This window comes from Sphaeramia orbicularis, chromosome 20, assembly GCF_902148855.1.
Source record: "Sphaeramia orbicularis chromosome 20, fSphaOr1.1, whole genome shotgun sequence".
Lineage (NCBI taxonomy): Eukaryota > Metazoa > Chordata > Actinopteri > Kurtiformes > Apogonidae > Sphaeramia > Sphaeramia orbicularis.
In genome coordinates this window covers 35479573-35499601 of record NC_043976.1, presented here as the reverse complement: position 1 = coordinate 35499601, position 20029 = coordinate 35479573, and the positions used below count along the sequence as shown (strand labels likewise).

At 36.8% G+C, this 20029-nt stretch overlaps 1 protein-coding gene across 1 annotated transcript in view; it reads right to left on the bottom strand.

Annotated features, from left to right (window-relative positions):
- The window catches only part of adarb2 (adenosine deaminase RNA specific B2 (inactive)), a 475247-nt gene extending 457777 nt beyond the window's left edge, over window positions 1–17470 (bottom strand). Inside the window, exon 1 of the mRNA XM_030123826.1 lies at window positions 17225–17470. Coding sequence (XP_029979686.1) covers window positions 17225–17327 — 103 coding nt within the window. The 5' untranslated portion in view covers window positions 17328–17470. The remainder of the gene's footprint in view (window positions 1–17224) is intronic.
- Between the last annotated feature and the right edge of the window lie 2559 nt (window positions 17471–20029).

Below are 20029 nucleotides of genomic sequence, written 5' to 3'. Positions count from 1 at the left end.
CCTTCTGCAGCTCTCTCCTCTCAGTCCAAATCAGAAGACTGAATATAAAATTAATTAGACTTTTCTAACCTGTGTCAAACTCGTCTTGATAGCATGACAAAATGCTTAAGAAAATCAGCTTCTTTGAAACAACAGCTACGCAAACGTCAAATGCAATGTTCAGAGAGATCGCAATACGACTAAATAACAAACATGGATGAGGCTTGTGTTGATCGTAGCTGCTCTTACAACAGGTCACAACATTTCTACTGTAAGATGTGACTTTATGTTGGTTGGTTTTACCTTTAGACCAGGGGTGTCAAACTCATTTTAGTTCAGGGGCCACATTCAGCTAAATTAGATCTGAAGTGGGCCGAACTAGTAAAATAATAGCATAATAATATATAAATAATATCAACTCCAAATTTTTCTCTATGTTTTAGAGCAAAAAAAGTTAATTTACATTATGAAAAAGTTTACATCTACAAACTACCTTTTCAAACAATGTACATTACATGAACAAACTGAAAAAATAAGTGTAATTTTAACAATATTCTGCCTCAGTTTATCATTTCCACGTGTACATTATAACTTATGTTTATGTTTATGCATTTGGCAGACGCTTTTTTTCCAAAGCGACTTACAGGGGAAAACCAATCTAATCACTCAATCAATCAAATTTTATTTATATAGCGCCAGATCACAACAAAAAAGTTATCTCCTGACACTTGATATATAGAGTTGGTCAAAACCAGACTCAAAGCCAATTTACAGAAACCCAACAAAATCCTCAACTTATAGATCACAGTGGATCTACAAACACACAAAACATTTAGTAACAGGCAGAATCTTGTTAAAATTGTATTTACTTCTCTTAAGACATTTCACGTTGTTCATATTTGTTCAGGTTGTTTGCATTTTTTGCGAAATTATACTTTGTTTTACGGTAAATACATGACTATATTTATATTTACAAAGAGAAAAATTTGGAGTTGACAATATTTATATGTTATTATGATAGTATTTTACTGGTCCTATCCACTTGAGACTAAATTGGTCTGAATGTGGAACCTGAACTAAAAGGATTGTTAATATTTTAGTGTAATTTTTGCATTTCACAAATTTATCCCAACGGCCGGAGTGGACCCTTTGGTGGGCCAGATTTGGCCCCCGGGCTGGATGTTTGACACCTGTGCTTTAGACCCTCAGTTTTTCCAGTTATTTTTGCACTTAAAGCCATAGAAGCTGAAAAAAATGCAGGAATTCCAAGAAAAAAAAAAGCACAACTCATCCTTCTGCAGCTCTCTCCTCTCAGTCCAAATCAAAAGACTGAATATAAAATTAATTAGACTTTTCTAACCTGTGTCGAACTCGTCTTGATAGCGTGACAAAATGCTTAAGAAAATCAGCTTCTTTGAAACAACAGCTACGCAAACATCAAATGCAATGTGCAGAGAGATCGCAATACGACTAAAAAACAAACATGGATGAGGCTTGTGTTGATCGTAGCTGCTCTTACAACAGGTCACAACATTTCTACTGTAAGATGTGACTTTATGTTGCTTGGTTTTACCTTTAGACCCTCAGTTTTTCCAATTATTTTCTTACTTATTGCAATAGGAGCTGACAAAATGCAGGAATTAAGAAAATAAAAAGAACTCTTCTGCAGCTCTCTCCTCTCAGTCCAAATCAAAAGACTGAATATAAAATTAATTTGACTTTTCTAACCTGTGTCGAACTCGTCTTGATAGCGTGACAAAATGCTTAAGAAAATCAGCTTCTTTGAAACAACAGCTACACAAACGTCCAACGCAATGTTCCGAGAGATCGCAATACAACTAAATAACAAACATGGATGAGGCTTGTGTTGATCATAGCTGCTCTTACAACAGGTCACAACATTTCTACTGTAAGGTGTGACTTTATGTTGTTTGGTTTTACCTTTAGACCCTCAGTTTTTCCAGTTATTTTCACACTTAAAGCACAAAAAAAGTGCAATTCTTCCTTCTACAGCTCTCTCCTCTCAGTCCGAATCAAAAGACTAAATACAAAAATAAATGAAGCTTTTCTAACCTGTGTCGAACTCGTCTCGATAGCGTGATAAAATGCTTAAGAAAATCAGCTTCTTTGAAACAACAGCTACGCAAACGTCAAATGCAACGTTCAGGGAGATCGCAATATGACTAAATAGAATACAAAGATGAGGCTTGTGTTGATCGTAGCTGCTCTTACAACAGGTCACAACATTTCTACTGTAAGATGTGACTTCGACTACGTTCAGACTGTAGGCAAACATGGCCCAAATCCAATTTTTATTTGTCCATATGTAACCTATATCTGATCTGTTACATACAGTTTGAACAGCACAAATCTGATTTTTTCAAATCCGACCCAGGCCACTTTCAGATGTGGTCCTAAATCCTATATGTATCTGATATTTTGCAATGTGACTTCAGTCTGAACGGACAGGTCACATTTATCTGACCTTTACGTCATTGTAATGCGACAAACATCACAATTCTGCGTTGCTGGAGTGTAACGTCCGTAAACACAGTGCATATCTGTGTGGTCGCGTATTACGCCAGGACCTCTTTTACGCATGTGGGTCACTTCAGGGCCACATTCAGTTCATACTCAAAACTGATAGAAGTCGCATTTAATGTGTAAGCACACAAAAAAAATCAGATTTCACCAAAAAATATGAATTGTGCCTTAAGACCTGCCGTCTGAATATAGCCTTTATATTGCTTGGTTTTACCTTTAGACCCTCAGTTTTTTCAATTATTTTTGCACTTAACACCATAGGAGCTGCAAAAAAATGCAGAAATTTGGGGGAAAAAGTGCAATTCTTCCTTCTGCAGCTCTCTCCTCTCAGTTCGAATCAGAAGATCAACTATAAAGATAGATGATATAAGAAAGGACACTTTTCTGACCCTCTGTGTTGAGTTATGTCTGAGGAAAGCTTAACAGCAGTAATTACAGTCAGAAGTCATGTAGTCCTTCAACTGCCTCAAAAAACCCACGATGTGACATTGAATTTACGTTTTCTCTCCAACCACTTGAATGAAAAAAATGTTCGCGCATAATCAGTGAATTTTTGCTCAATAACGGCAAAAACTATCAACTGCTGCAGCTTTAAGTTAGGTATATAATATGAATTCTGGGCAAAACTTGACAAAACATTGGTTGTGGATGAAAAAAAAAATGTTGCTGCTACATGGGAACGATTCACGTCAGCTGTTGATGAGAAATATTTGAGAAAATTGTGGCAATGTCAGCAGTTTTCTTTGACCATGTCAGTGTGAAGCTGCTGTGACCTTTGTCTGGTGCCCACCTTTTTGTCAGAAGGCCTGTTAGTCTGAAAATTTGTTTGAATTTAGTTGATAAATCTAACCCTAACCCTTTTCTGACAATAGGGTGCCTCCCCCTTTCTCTACATGACAACCAACAGCAAATCATGAAATCATGCACTGATCAGCCAAAAATAGCTAAACCTACTCACCTCAACAGTCATACCAGGTTGGCCTGTTTTCCCTCGACTTTGAGGTTTTACTTTACACATAAATAAGGAAGTAAAACTTTATTTATACACCACTATAGAGAAATAAAGAAAAGATAAAACAAAGGAACAACAATGGGCCAGCCAAGCAGGAACTAGACCAGGGGTCGGCAACCTGCGGCTCTTCAGCCTCCTTGTAGTGGCTCCTCCCTTTACTGCGGTCAAGCCAGCCGCGATTCTCCTCTGTATGGTCAGTCCAGCCGCTACCGTTTTTCTTGTGCGCTACTTATTCGACAATTACGGTAGATGAGCTGCATGGAGCGAATGTGCCTTCCAGACAACAAAAGTCAGGGCTCATTTATGCTCTACGTTAAAGACGCCGACGGATACGGACGGAGGGTTCTGTCCGTCCTTTGTATATTACTCACATAATTCTGTCCATTTTCCGGGAGAATATGGAGCAGTACAACTTGGAACTGCAGAGGCAGTGTTGAGTTTTGAAGAGAATACTTTTCATAAATAGCGATACTTTTCATAGAGCAACTGAATGAGTATAAGTACTGTGTACTTTTGGGGTAATCCTACAACAGATTCCATTCCAACCTACAAAAGTGTTTGTTTTCGTCTGAAATAGGCTTTAAGACTAAATTCAATGATGAATAAAATTATGATTTCCAATAAGTACCTCATGAATTTTTTACAATTGGTATTAGTACTTCAAATACTATTAGCAAAAATACTATGAACTACTTTTACTGTGTACTTTTGAAGTAATCATACTCAAAAATCCTTTCCAAGCTCCAAAAATGTTTGTTTTTTCATCTGAAATAGGCTTTAAGACTAAATTCAATGATGAATACATTTTTTTTTCCAATGAGTACCTCGTGAATTTAGTATTTTTGGTATTAGTACTTCATATACTATTAGCACAAATACTATGAAATACTTTTACAGTGTACTTTTAGAGTAATCATACTCCAGAATCCATTCCACACTGCACTTCTGTTTGTTGTATTCAGTGGTTGTAACAGATAAAATGTAAAAAAGTTTTAAGAGTTTTAGTTTTAGTTTAAGTTTTAAGTTTTCATTATAGAATATATTGATTTCAAAACTCCGGGTCAATACTGATTAGAGCCCGACTGATTAAAAAACTAATGGTACTGCTCATTTCCTGGAGAAACAGCAGCACTCCAGGCGCTATCTATCTATCTATGAAAAAGAAATTCAAACAAATCAAACTTGATATGGAAAATGGTCAAACAGTGTCCATAACGTGACATCTTTAATGCACAATTGTATATTTGATTGTTTACATGTTAATATTTTAATGTTTCTGCTACCAGAAAGTACATTGTGGCTATTATTTGATTTTATTTATTTATTTCTTTTTCAAAATACAACTTGGTTAAATTATTTCAGTGTGTGTATTAGTACTTTTTGAACATTTTGAGCACCATTTCAACAATACCGCGATAATAATGATAACCGTGATATGAAATTTTCATATCGTTACATCCCTAATTGTTGATTATTCAAATGCATTTATTTGTAGCTGCTGCCAATGATCCTGTATTTATTTGTTTGTCACATTTAGGGATGTAATGATATGAAAATTTCATATCAGGGTTATTGTGACCAAAATTATCCTGGTTATCATTATTATCGCGATTTTGTTGAAATTGTGCTCAAAATGTTCAAAAAGTACTGGTACACACACCGAAATAATTTAACCAAGTTGTATTTAAAAAAAACAACAACATCAACAACAAAACCAAATAAAATAATTGGCACAATGCATTTTCTCTTGGCAGAAACATTCAAATATTAACCCTTAGTGGTCTGAGCCTATTTTGGTTGTTTTTCAGTCCTTTTGATTTTGCCTTTATATACTATATAAACAAATGTTTACTATACCCATGTTTGGTATCTTTTTTTTCAGCACAACTTCATCTATATCATCTGTCTATTATTTTTTCACTTTAACTTATTATAAAAAACATAAAAGGCCAGAAAACACACACAAAAAAAACTAAATAAATAAAATCCGATTTGAAAAATGTATATAATTTATTGCATAAATAACACACAGATGCTTAACAAACCTTTTCAAAGACTTTAAAAGTGAATATTGGTTCCAAATATTAGCAATATAAAATCAAAATTGTAATAAATTTAAACTATACTCAAATATTTGACATAAAAGCAGATCTTTCCATTGGTGTTTTCTCCGGAAAAGTGCGGTAATCAAACACGGTTATCATAAGAATTAGAATTTAAACGGTAATACTAACCATCTGGGATTTTACCACGGTTTATCGTTATACCGGTAATCGTTACATCCCTAGTCACATTGCACTTTGGATGTAGGCTGATGTCTGCAAATGCATCGCCCGTATGGGATAAATAAAGTTTTCTGAATCTGAAGGTTCGAGTGGATCCTAACGTGACGCCAACTGTCAAATACGCTAAAAAAACAAAGGCAAAAATCCAACACAAAACTGTCCTGATGCCTTCACTGAACCCCTAATGTGCACATTTGTCTGCGACGACATCCGAAAGCTGCTGCCAATGATCCTGTATTTATTTGTTTGTCACATTTAGGGATGTAATGATATGAAAATTTCATATCAGGGTTATTGTGACCAAAATTATCACGGTTAACATTATTATTGCGTTATTGTTGAAACTGTGCTCAAAATTTTCAAAAAGTACTGGTACACACACCGAAATAATTTAACCAAGTTGTATTTAAAAAAAAAAAACAACAACATCACCAACAAAACCAAATAAAATAATTGGCACAATGCATTTTCTCTTGGCAGAAACATTCAAATATTAACCCTTAGTGGTCTGAGCCTATTTTGGTCGTTTTTCAGTCCTTTTGATTTTGCCTTTATATACTATATAAACAAATGTTTACTATACCCATGTTTGGTATCTTTTTTTTCAGCACAACTTCATCTATATCATCTGTCTATTATTTTTTCACTTTAACTTATTATAAAAACATAAAAGGTCAGAAAACACACACAAAAAAAACTAAATAAATAAAATCCGATTTGAAAAATGTATATAATTTATTGCATAAATAACACACAGATGCTTAACAAACCTTTTCAAAGACTTTAAAAGTGAATATTGGTTCCAAATATTAACAATATAAAATCAAAATTGTAATAAATTTAAACTATACTCAAATATTTGACATAAAAGCAGATCTTTCCATTGGTGTTTTCTCCGGAAAAGTGCGGTAATCAAACACGGTTATCATAAGAATTAGAGTTTAAATGGTAATACTAACCGTCTGTGATTTTACCACGGTTTATCGTTATACCGGTAATCGTTACATCCCTAGTCACATTGCACTTTGGATGTAGGCTGATGTCTGCAAATGCATCGCCCGTATGGGATAAATAAAGTTTTCTGAATCTGAAGGTTCGAGTGGATCCTAACGTGACGCCAACTGTCAAATACGCTAAAAAAAACAAAGGCAAAAATCCAACACAAAACTGTCCTGATGCCTTCACTGAACCCCTGATGTGCACATTTGTCTGCGACGACATCCGAAAGCTGCTGCCAATGATCCTGTATTTATTTGTTTGTCACATTTAGGGATGTAATGATATGAAAATTTCATATCAGGGTTATTGTGACCAAAATTATCACAGTTAACATTATTATTGCGTTATTGTTGAAACTGTGCTCAAAATTTTCAAAAAGTACTGGTACACACACCGAAATAATTTAACCAAGTTGTATTTAAAAAAAAAAAAAACAACATCACCAACAAAACCAAATAAAATAATTGGCACAATGCATTTTCTCTTGGCAGAAACATTCAAATATTAACCCTTAGTGGTCTGAGCCTATTTTGGTCGTTTTTCAGTCCTTTAGATTTTGCCTTTATATACTATATAAACAAATGTTTACTATACCCATGTTTGGTATCTTTTTTTTCAGCACAACTTCATCTATATCATCTGTCTATTATTTTTTCACTTTAACTTATTATAAAAACATAAAAGGTCAGAAAACACACACAAAAAAAACTAAATAAATAAAATCCGATTTGAAAAATGTATATAATTTATTGCATAAATAACACACAGATGCTTAACGAACCTTTTCAAAGACTTTAAAAGTGAATATTGGTTCCAAATATTAGCAATATAAAATCAAAATTGTAATAAATTTAAACTATACTCAAATATTTGACATAAAAGCAGATCTTTCCATTGGTGTTTTCTCCGGAAAAGTGCGGTAATCAAACACGGTTATCATAAGAATTAGAGTTTAAATGGTAATACTAACCGTCTGTGATTTTACCACGGTTTATCGTTATACCGGTAATCGTTACATCCCTAGTCACATTGCACTTTGGATGTAGGCTGATGTCTGCAAATGCATCGCCCGTATGGGATAAATAAAGTTTTCTGAATCTGAAGGTTCGAGTGGATCCTAACGTGACGCCAACTGTCAAATACGCTAAAAAAACAAAGGCAAAAATCCAACACAAAACTGTCCTGATGCCTTCACTGAACCCCTAATGTGCACATTTGTCTGCGACGACGTCCGAAAGCCCCCTCGGAGTCCCCTTTGACAGTCGCTCTGAGGCAGCGTCGCACCCTGGGTTTACACGGCAAAAACTCCCTAACGTTGTGTTGTCTGGTGGACTGCGTCGCACTGCAGACACACAAACACTGACAGGACGCGATAATGCTGCTGACTTGCTGCGCTACATCTCTGTTTATGAGGACTGACAGCTCGCCACGAACAGCAGCACACACACGCAAAAAAACACACACTACAAGGCATCATTTTCATTCCATACAATTGTAGCGTTAAGCACTGCTGCAGCAACACACTCCTCAAATGTCTCCTCTGAAGTAAGAACCCTGTTGTGGACAGACTGACGGAGTGTGTCACATGGCTAACTCGATTTAATTTCTGCGTTTTGTCGTCATAGCAACAAGTGCAACAAGTTATTTGCCATGTGAGTAATACCCTTATCTCGCCAAGTGCGGGAATCATCAAACAACAGACTAATTAACTTAAGTCTCACCTTCTGAATTTTTTACATCTGCATCTGTGCTTTTGATACTCGTTTTCCTGCACAACCTGACAGCAACACTTGTGGTTTTTGCTTTTTTTTTTTTTTAGACATTTTTGGCATGAAATCTGTTTTGTGGGTCTGAACTTTAAGTAGAATTCCTGACTGCCAAGCTCCGAAAAGCCAACAGGGACTATTACGAGATAATTACTAATTATGCTAATGTGCTAAAGTTGTGCTATTCCTTTTCCTTGGTCATTTTATCAGCTGTCCTCAAGAGACCACAGTCAGTAGTAATAACCTTTTTTTTTTTTTTTTTTTTTTTCCTTCTGCCTCTGCTAAACGTTCAGTCAGTTAGAGGACGCTGTGTCCTAAACCGCAGACTTTCGCCGCTGCCTCTACCCCCTTAATCAGGAACTGTAAATTCAGAAAGCCATGCGTACGCACACAGAGGAGCGCCGCGCCGTCTCCACCGGCACTGACCTTCATTAACCTCATAAATGCCAGCGGTGTTTTCGTCGCCGCTCTTAATGCGTTTATCTGCACAAACACAAACAAATGTGACAGAAGTGTTTTCGGGGCTCAAAATACAGCTTTACATCTGTGAAATACATCTCCCCACAAGTGGTTTTTTCACTCCCACGGCGCATACGTCGGGTGACATTGGGTTGTCGTGACGTGAAAAAAAACCCAGCCCCAGACGCTACTGTACCGAACGGCGGTCCTCGACCCCAAAGCATCCCGCCCGCTGTGAATGAACCTACATTAGGAAACCGGTGGCGTGGACGATTTGCAAGCCCGAGAAAGGTGCGCGCCGCCTGCATCTCGCTGCACTAGGATTTTATTTATGAATGTAAATGTAGGCCATTGCAGAAGAAGATACTACATCATTATAATACGACAATAAAACGGCCTAGTACCAAGAATAAAACAGCTGAGAGGAACAGACAAACAATTTAGATCACAGGTGTCAAACACGCGGCCCGGGGGCCAAATCCGGCCCGCCAAAGGGTCCAATCTGGCCTGTAGGATGAATTTGTGAAATGCAAAAGTTACACTGAAGATATTAATCAATAGTGTAAAAATCATGTTATTTCAGGTTCCATACGTACACATAGAAACCAATTAGATCTCAGTTGGGTCAGACCAGAAAAATACTGTCCTAATAACCTATAAATAATGACAACTGCAGATTTTACCTTTGTTTTAGTGTAAAAAAGTAAAATTACATGAAAATATTTACATTAACAAACTATGTTTTTACAAAAAATGCAAATAACCTAAAGAAATATGAACAACGTGAAACGTCTTCAGAAAAGTAAATGCAATTTCATCAATATTATACCTGTTACATAATGTCTGGCATATTTGTAATTGTAATGTAAGTTGTAACGCACGTGTGTAAATGATAAAATGATAAACTGAGGCTGAATATTGTTAAAACTGCACTTGTTTTTCTCAAGACATTTCAAGTTTTTCACGTTATTCAGATTTTTAAGGAAACAATGTCAATTATAAACATTATCATAATGTAATTTTACTTTTTTCACTGGTATTATTTTACTGGTCCGGCCCACTTGAGATCATATTGGGGTGAATGTGACCCCTGAACTAAAATGAGTTTGACACCCCTGACTTAGATGACATGAAATACTCTTCCACCTTTTCCCACCTCGCACTTCTTTATTTTCATCCAAACACCACAGTGAATAACAGAATCTACATGTCTGGGCTTTTTGTTGCATTTGTAAGTTCTGTCTTAATGATTTTTAACAAAAAGACTCACATCTAGCTTTGAACGCATTCTTCTACAGGGTGGGGAAGCAAAATGTACAATATTTTGAGGCAGAGATTGAAAGACAGTGTATGACCAATTAGTTTATTGAAAGTCATGAGAATTTAAATCTTCAAATCATATTTTACTGCATTTCTAACGGTCTTGTTGTCTACCTCAAGTTCAATTGCCATTTTTCTCATGGATTTGGTTGGATCCTTTAGGATTTTGGATTTGAGAGCTTTAATAAAAGCTTTGGTACGTTTTTGTTGCTTCCTCCACTTCCAGACTTTCTCGTAATAGTTTTGCTCATAGTCATTCTCTTCTTTCCATTATAAACAGTCTTTATGGACACTCCAACTATTTTTGAAATCTCCTTTGGTGTGACGAGTGCATTCAGCAAATCACACACTCTTTGACGTTTGCTTTCCTGATTACTCATATGGACAAAAGTTTCTGAAAAGGTATGGATAATAGTGTTAGGTATGATTATGACATCAATATATGTTTGGTTTCAAAACAATTGACGTAGTGCCTGCTGAGAAAAAACAACTAAATGTTCATTGTAAATTTTGCTTCCCCACCCTGTCAATAAAGCACAGGTGTCAAACATATGGCCCGGGGGCCTAATCCAGCCCGCCAAAGGGTCCAATCCGGCCCGTAGGGTGAATTTGTGAAATACAAAAATGACACTCAAGATCTTAACAGTCAATTCTTTCACTTTAGGGCCCGCATAAAGCCCTACTTTAGTCTCAAGTGGGTCAGATCAGTAAAATACTATCATAAAAACCTACAAATAATAACAATTCCAAAATTTCCCTCAGTTTTAGTATAAAAAAGTGAAATTACATGAAAATGTGTAAGTTTACAAACTACCCTTTCACAAAAAATATGAAAAACTACAAATATCCTAAGAGAAGTAAGTGCAATATTACCAATATTCTGCCAGTTACTAAAATATTTTGTGTATTTTGCAGATCCATTGTGATCTGTAAGTTATAATGCACATTAACACATGATAAGCAGAGGCAAAATAGAGTTTAAATTGCACTTATTTTTCTTAATAAATTTCCGTTTTTTCATGGTTGTTTATGTTACTCACATTTTTAAAAGGACAGTTTATAGACGTAAATGTTTCCATAATGTAATTTTACTTTTTTTTTTTTTTTACTATAAAACACATTGAAATGTTTGGAGTTGGCATTATTTATATATTATTATGCTATTAATTTACTGGTCTGGCCCACTTCAGATCATACTGGGAGGATATGGCCCCTGAACTAAAATGAGTTTGACACCCCTGTTCTAAAGCTTTTCATTTTGTGACATAATTCAGGTCCTAATAGACTTGGTGTGCAAACTACACAAGAACACAGTATGTATTTGCAAATGGATGCTTTTTTCACTGTTACTTAGAGAATCTTGGACCTCAAAAGAGACCAGAAAAGACCTGAGAGAACCTTAATTGTGTTCTGTTTTATTATTATTATTATTATTATTATTATTATTATTATTATAACAAACAGCTACAAAGACAGATCACATGAATATCAGGGGTTTTATCAGAGTCATGGGGAGTATTAAGCTTCTAATTAATTATCTTCTGCAGAAACACCCTTCAGAGAATTGAAATTCCTCAATTCAAGCTAATTTCTAAAACTCTAAAACGCAACTTAGATTCTAAATAATCTTTTTGAAATGAAATACTCTTCCACCTTGTCCCACCTTGCACTTCTTCAGTTTCATCCAAACACCACACTGAACAACAGAATCTATGTGTCTGGGCTTTTTGTTGCATTTCTAAGTTGTGTCATAACGATTTTTAATGAAACGACTCACATCTAGCATTGAACGCATTCTTCTGAAGCTTTTTATTTTGTGACATAATTCAGGTCCTAATAGACTTTGCATGCAAACTACACAAGAACACAGTATGTATTTGCAAATGGGTGCTTTTTTCGCTGTTTCTTAGAGAATCTTGGACCTCAAAAGAGACCAGAAAAGACCTAAGAGAGAACCTTAATTGTGTTTTGTTATATTATTATTATAACAAGCAGCTACAAAGACAGATCACATGAATATCAAGGGTTTTATCAGCATCATGGAGAGTATTAAGCTTCTAAATTAATTATATTCTGCAGAAACATCCTTCACAGAATTAAAATTCTTCAATTCAAGCTAATTTCTAAAAAACACATCCTGTTTTCCTGCACTTCCTGGTCCGGTCTCAGCCTCCGTCCTGACCTTTGCCCTCCACCCCTTCGTGCCGTGTCCCTCCACGTCAAAAGCACTAAGAAAGCACCAGCACACACGATTCTAAATAATCTTTTTGAAATGAAATGCTCTTCTACCTTTTCCCACCTTGCACTTCTTTAGTTTCATCCAAACACCACATTGAACAACAGAATCTATGTGTCTGGGCTTTTTGTTGCATTTGTAAGTTGTGTCTTAACAATTTTTAATGAAACGACTCACATCTAGCATTGAACGCATTCTGCTAAAGCTTTTTATTTTGTGACATAATTCAGGTCCTAATAGACTTTGCATTAAAACTACACAAGAACACAGTATGTATTTGCAAATGGGTGCTTTTTTCGCTGTTTCTTAGAGAATCTTGGACCTCAAAAGAGACCAGAAAAGACCTAAGAGAGAACCTTAATTGTGTTTTGTTATATTATTATTATCATTATTATTATTATTATTATTATTATTATTATTATTATTATTATTACAAGCTGCTACAAAGACAGATCACATGAATATCAGGGGTTTTATCAGCATCATGGGGAGTATTAAGCTTCTAAATTAATTATCTTCTGCAGAAACACCCTTCAGAGAATTAAAATTCCTCAATTCAAGCTAATTTCTAAAAAAAAACACATCCTGTTTTCCTGCACTTCCTGGTCCGGTCTCAGCCTCCGTCCTGACCTTTGCCCTCCACCCCTTCGTGCCGTGTCCATCCACGTCAAAAGCACTAAGAAAGCACCGGCGCACACGACCAGAGTTTCCTCTTAATGTCTCCTCCTCTGTTTTTTTTTTCTCTGGATATCAGACATTCGGAGCGGCCCTCGGAGAGCACCGGGGCCCAGCGCCAATCGACGAGCCCGCCCCGCTAATGGCTTCGGTGATGACCCCCTGCCTCTCCAGACAGGAGCCTCAGATGTGAGACGCGATGACCCTCATCCTCTGCCCTGCCCGTTCGTCCCCCTCCTGCCTCCCCGCCTCAACTTTCTTCATCACCCCCGCAGCCCACACTCGACCCCTCTGCCGCCCCCTCGCCAGGAACGAGAGCGTAAACAGTAATTGCTACATAAATTATGTTACACTGTGTTTTTCACATTTCCCCCTCGGCACTCTCGATGATACGCTGATATACTGTACTCTGCACCGAAAGTACAGGGTGATAAGTGTGGTTGTAAAAAATAATGTTGGCCTATAAATCTCTGCTGTGCTTATTTTTGTCCATAAAAACACACACTGCGGATAAAAGACGAGGAATATGTTGTACATATGGCACAGTTTAAGACAGGCAAGAGGAAAAAAGGTCAAAGCAATTGACACATGACTTTGCAGACATAAAAAACAAAACAAAACAAAAAAAATTTTTAAAAAACGCTATGTGCATCACACTCATCCAGATGCTCCTGTTCAGCACTGGCCTGTCACACATCTCCAGGTGGATTTTATTTGTGGCAGGAACTAACAGCACTAACATCCCTAAGGGACACAACCGTAAATCACAAGGCTGTGATTAATTAAGAGGCAGATAGATACACCCTGCATGTCCATGAATCCTTCCAAGAGTGATGGCAAACCATGCTGGTCAAACACTGCAAACGCTGCGTTTAAGGGCCAGCAAACAAACCAAGAGCGAGGTGTACATGTGCACAATGCCGAGCTGACAGGAGCATTGTAACCTGAACAATACGGGGAGGCAGCAGAGGACCACAGAGCTTTAAACACAGCTGATGAATTTACTAAAGTGTGATTTCCAGGAAAGCGGGCCTGGGAATCAGAAGATGCAGGGGGTGTGTGGGGGGGTAAATCTCAGCTATGACCACTACAGCACTTTGCAGGCCGCTAATCTTTAATCTGTTATTTGTATTATACTTCATAGTCATCTGAAAATGAACAATAGCACAGAAGCAATGGGGTAAAAATTAATAGAAGTGGCAGTGGGAGGAGGGAGGAATCTGCTTATAACCTTTGAATACACATAGGTTTTAGTCAGTCCATCTATTCTGCAGCCTTTTCAAGGGATTAAACCCTAAATGCCATCCAATAATCCCCCGTGACTTTTTCTCCATGTAAAAATATTTGTATAAAATCTCAAGATGATGATCAGTTGGCATTTGGGTTATCAAAGATGAAGGAGGATAATGACGAGTGGAAGAAAAGAAAAAAAAAAAAAAAAGTTCCATCCGGCTTTGTGTAATTTGTTCAAGTTTGAAGTCCATCTGCGAGAAAATCCTTCAATCACCAACTCTGTGTCTGACAGCTTAGGATACTTAGGATACATATTCTGTGCTTTTTTTTCTGCTTTTTCTCCTCAGATCCTAGAAAACACATGAAAAAAAAAAAAAAAATGTGCAAAAGGAAAAAGCAATCAGACAGGAAGAACAGATCTGAGCGCCATCAGCGTTGCACATGTTTGAGCTGCTGGAGCGCAGTGAGACGACCTCCTGCAGCTCTGGAACAGTCAGCGGCTATCAGCACTTCCCAAAGACACAGTTCATTTCCAACTGGTCCCTGAACTGGCCCCTAATGTCCCGTGTTATCAGAATGAATCAGCAGTGCTGATAAATTAGCCGTTTGGAAACACGCTGTGTAGGCCTGTCAGCTAATGTGTGCGCGTTGTGTGATACTCATATGCAATGCTTAATGTTGTGGAACCAATTCTGTCGTTTCCATTATGTAAATACATTTGCCTCAGCACTATATTTTATGTATTGTCTCCCTTGTCTCAATTACTTGGGCTATTAAAAATCAAGAGGTTATGGAAATGAGGCGCAGTTGTCTGTTTGTAGTTTGATGACAAGTGCAAAGTGTTTATGAAAGCTCGTTATGCATTCAATTGCAGCCTGATACGTCAACACGCTCCGAGTGTTCATCCATATTCCACAATGCAATGGGGTGGCACGTAAGTACCATCAAGCATAAACAACACAAATAGTTGTATTATCATCTGTTAAAATTAAAAATAAATAAAAATGAACGTGTCGGTGCTGTTTAATGTGGATCCCTCCGTCTTTCTCGTAGACATGGCTGCAAAAAGAGAAAAAAAAAAAAAAAAACAACACCCTAAGCACATTTTCCTGTGAGTGTTTGTGGCCTTTGTTCAGCAAAAAAAAAAAAAAAAAAAAAAACACTTCGACGCTTCAGTTTCGGTGACATATATGTAATGTTCCTCGATGCAAAATGAAAACAAATCACTTAACAGGGGAGTTAAAGCAATAAAGCTAAAAGAGGCAAATATTTCCATTCTGAAATCCGGTTACAACCTCTATTTTTGTCCCATTTCCAGTGCAAGTAAAGCTCAAAATACAACTAATTGTGATAATTTCATGTAAAATTACTCAGCAATTACTAGTCGTTTTTAGCTGTGCAGTAAACTCCTGGAAATGGAGGGAAAATACAGCATCTCATAATGAAGTGAGGTGAAAATGTGAGATCAGGCAAAAGCAAAAGTGTGATTTTTTTAACATATAAAAATGGCATAAAAAGCATAATTGTGGCAGGGATACTGTACTTGTATTAAAGCTGGCGTTGCATTTGTTTATCCTGAATTACATGTGTAACAGTACAGCTACAGGGACACAAAACCAGCTCAGTGTTCGACACAATGCCACCGTCTTTAAGCATTAAAAGTTGCATGTTTTTTTCCATTTTAATTACAGATACACTTGACTTTTACCCAGTATGACTTATTTTTCAGTATTAGAATTGCAAAACAGCAAGGTATGACAAGCTGGAATTAAAAAAATATAAATAAATCCTGGTGGGGGAACAAAACAAAAAAAAAAAAAAAAAGATCTAATATTATTTTTAACTGCTTGCTGTGTTTTTAATGCTTTGTATCCTTGTTTGCAGGCCTGGAAATGTTTCTCTATCTTGAGACTTTTTAGTGTTTGGGAGAACAGCTGAAGTGAGCAGGAGTTAAAGCTTCTAATGAGGTAAAAATATTCTGATAAGAAGCAACAGAAACAGAAAGATGCTGTGCGTAATTATGGTTCAAATATTTGGATGAGTGATGCAGAGGTGGATTTTGGGAAATAAATGTTTGTTTATGGGAGTGAGAGGAGACTTGGTTACACTTTCAGGACTAAGTTTAGTTGCGATTTAGTAATTTTGATTAGAATAGACAAAGAAACTGTTGATGATGATAGAGGATTGGAAGTTAAACGGAAAAAGGCAACGACGATTTTGTTTTGTTTTGTTTTGTTTTGCGGAAGCATCGTCTGTCTGGTTTAATTCTAAAGATAGAGCGTTTTTTTTTTTTTTTTCATAAATACACTTTTAATACGTCTAAGAGTGGCAACATTGATTGAATAGCCGCCGATTTTTTTTTTTTTTTTTTTTTTTGAGGACAATAAATAAACGCGGCGGCAACTTCAACTTTTCACGGAAAACCAATGCGTCACGTAAACGCACACAACGGCGCCGCGCAGATGGGTGACAGAATCAGCATTATTAAGACTCCAAATATAGATTTAAGCACAAAAAAAAAAAAAAAAAAAAATCATATTGCAAAACCTGGAGCCGACACCTCCGTTTGATCGGAAGGAAGGAGATGTCGACTATGGAGCGGCTGTGCGCGCTCCGATGCCCCGCCAAGGTGCGCACGACCTCTGAACGCATCCTGCAAGAAGGGACGTAAAGGGATACACAAAAAAAAAGACAAATAACAAGCTTAAAGTTGTACCTTTCCTCTTTGATCGCCTCCTCCTCCTCCGTTTCAGCTTACATTTAACCTGGCCGCTCTGAGCTCCGGACGCGCGGCTGTTGTTTCCAAGTACGGATGCCATCGGCGCAGCCTTTTGGAGCGACGCGCACGAACAACTTGGACTCCGCCGCTCCACTCTCCCTTTGTACTTGTCTCTCTTCAGCCTCCGTTGCTCTCTCCCCCCCCCCAGATAACGCAGCGTCCTCAAGGTTTTGACGTAACTCGGACTGTATTTTCAGCTCTTTTCTTCTTTTTTTCTTCTACCCCCCCCTCCCACCCACCGCCACCCCCCTTTTACCCCTCCGTACCAGGGGGGGTGCGCGTCTCGCTGTTCCTCTATCACCTCTGGAACTCCAGCTCGCCTCCAGCTTATGGAGACTGTTTGCAGCGCAGCGTGCCACACACTCTCCTCGGCTCTGATACCGGTGTGCGCCCCCGTCTCTACTCCTGCTCCTCTCCCCTTCAGTTTTTTTTTTTTTTTTTTCTCACTGCGCCTCTGCAGAAATTTTGGGCATCAGCCACTTTGGATTCAATCATGCAGGACGCATATCTATTTGCTGCCGAGCTTTCTAATTAGGGTCCAATCCTGGCTGTCTAAGAGGTGTGACATCACCAGTGACACCCACTATCACACACACCCCTTATTCACCCGAGCATCTCCTGTGTTTTTTAACCACAGACAAACTTTTTACTATTATTATTATTATTATTTACACTGCAGGGGAACTCTGTTCTCTTCCGTCCTCCACAGGGAGGGTCAGAGGCCAGCGTGATCCAGATTGATGCTCAAGGGAACTTAAGCAGCCCGGATGTTTACCACCATAAGGGGCTATGAATCTGGTTATTATTTCTACTGTCAGACTATATTCACCACCCTGCTGTAAACAAACCAACTTCATCTAACCCATAAACACCCAATGCTGCCGTTTTTTCTCTATATTTAACCTTTCCTAAGTAATTTATCACCATTTATTGTAATATTATCCTCTTTGTTTTGTGTTATTATATCAGAAACAGAGAAAACTGAAGGAAAACTGACTTTTTCGGTAAAATCTGTCATCACCACTATAAGGGGCTATGAATCTGGTTATTATTCCTACTGGCAGACTATATTCACCACCCTACAGTAAAAAAAAAAAAAAAAAAAAAAACTTCATCTAACCCATAAAGACCCAATGCTGCAGTTTTTTTCTCTATATTTAACCTTTCCTAAGTGATTTATCACCATTTAATGTAATATTGTCCTCTTTTTTGTGTTTTTTCAGTGAAAATCATGTATTTTTCTAGATTTAATGTAAGAAGTTCCAAAAAAGGTCAGTAAATTCAAAGGTTATTATATCAGGAAACAGAAAAAAACTGACTTTTTCAGTAAAATCTGTCATCACCACCATAAGGGGCTAGAATCTGGTTATTATTTCTACTGGCAGACTATATTCACCACCCTGCTGTAAACAAACTAACTTCATCTAACCCATAAACTCCCAAAGCTGCAGTTTTTTCTCTATATTTAACCTTTCCTAAGTGATTTATCTCTATTTATTGTAATTTTGTCTTCTTTATTTGTGTTTTTTCAGTGAAAATCATGTATTTTTTCTAGATTTAATGTAAGAAGTTCCAAAAAAGCTAAGTAAGTTCAAAGGTTATTATATCAGGAAACAGAAAAAAATTGACTGTTTCAGCAAAATCTCTCATCACCATCATAAGGGGTTAGAATCTAGTTATTTCTGCTGGCAGACTATATTCACCACCCTACAGTAAAAAAAAAAAAAAAAAAAAAAAAAACTTCATCTAACCCATAAACACCCAATGCTGCTGTGGTTTCTCTATATTTAACCTTTCCTAAGTGATTTATCTCCATTTATTGGAATATTATCCTCTTTGTTTGTGTTATTATATCAGAAACAGAGAAAACTTAGGCAAAAATGGAAAACTGACTTTTTCAGTAAAATCTGTCATCACCACCATAAGGGGCTATGAATCTGGTTATTATTTCTACTGGCAGACTATATTCACCACCCTGCTGTAAACAAACTAACTTCATCTGACCCATAAACACCCAATGCTGCCGTTTTTTCTCTAGATTTAACCTTTCCTAAGTGATTTATCACCATTTATTGTAATATTGTCCTCTTTTCTTGTGTTTTTTCAGTGAAAATCATATATTTTTCTAGATTTAATGTAAGAAGTTCCAAAAAAGGTCTGTAAATTCAAAGGTTATTATATCAGGAAACAGAAAAAAAACTGACTTTTTCAGTAAAATCTGTCATTACCACCATAAGGGGCTATGAATCTGGTTATTATTTCTACTGTCAGACTATATTCACCACCCTGTTGTAAACAAACCAACTTCATCTAACCCATAAACACCCAATGCTGCCGTTTTTTCTCTATATTTAACCTTTCCTAAATAATTTATCACCATTTATTGTAATATTATCCTCTTTGTTTTGTGTTATTATATCAGAAACAGAGAAAACAGGAAAAAAATGACTTTTTCAGCAAAATCTCTCACCATAAGGGGCTAGAATCGGATTATTATTTCTACTGGCCGACTATAGTCATCACCCTACAGTAAAATAAAAAAAGAAAGAAAAAACTTCATCTAACCCATAAAGACCCAATGCTGCAGTTTTTTCTCTATATTTAACCTTTCCTAAGTGATTTATCACCATTTATTGTAATATTGTCCTCTTTTTTGTGTTTTTTCAGTGAAAATCATATATTTTTCTAGATTTAATGTAAGAAGTTCCAAAAAAGGTCAGTAAATTCAAAGGTTATTATATC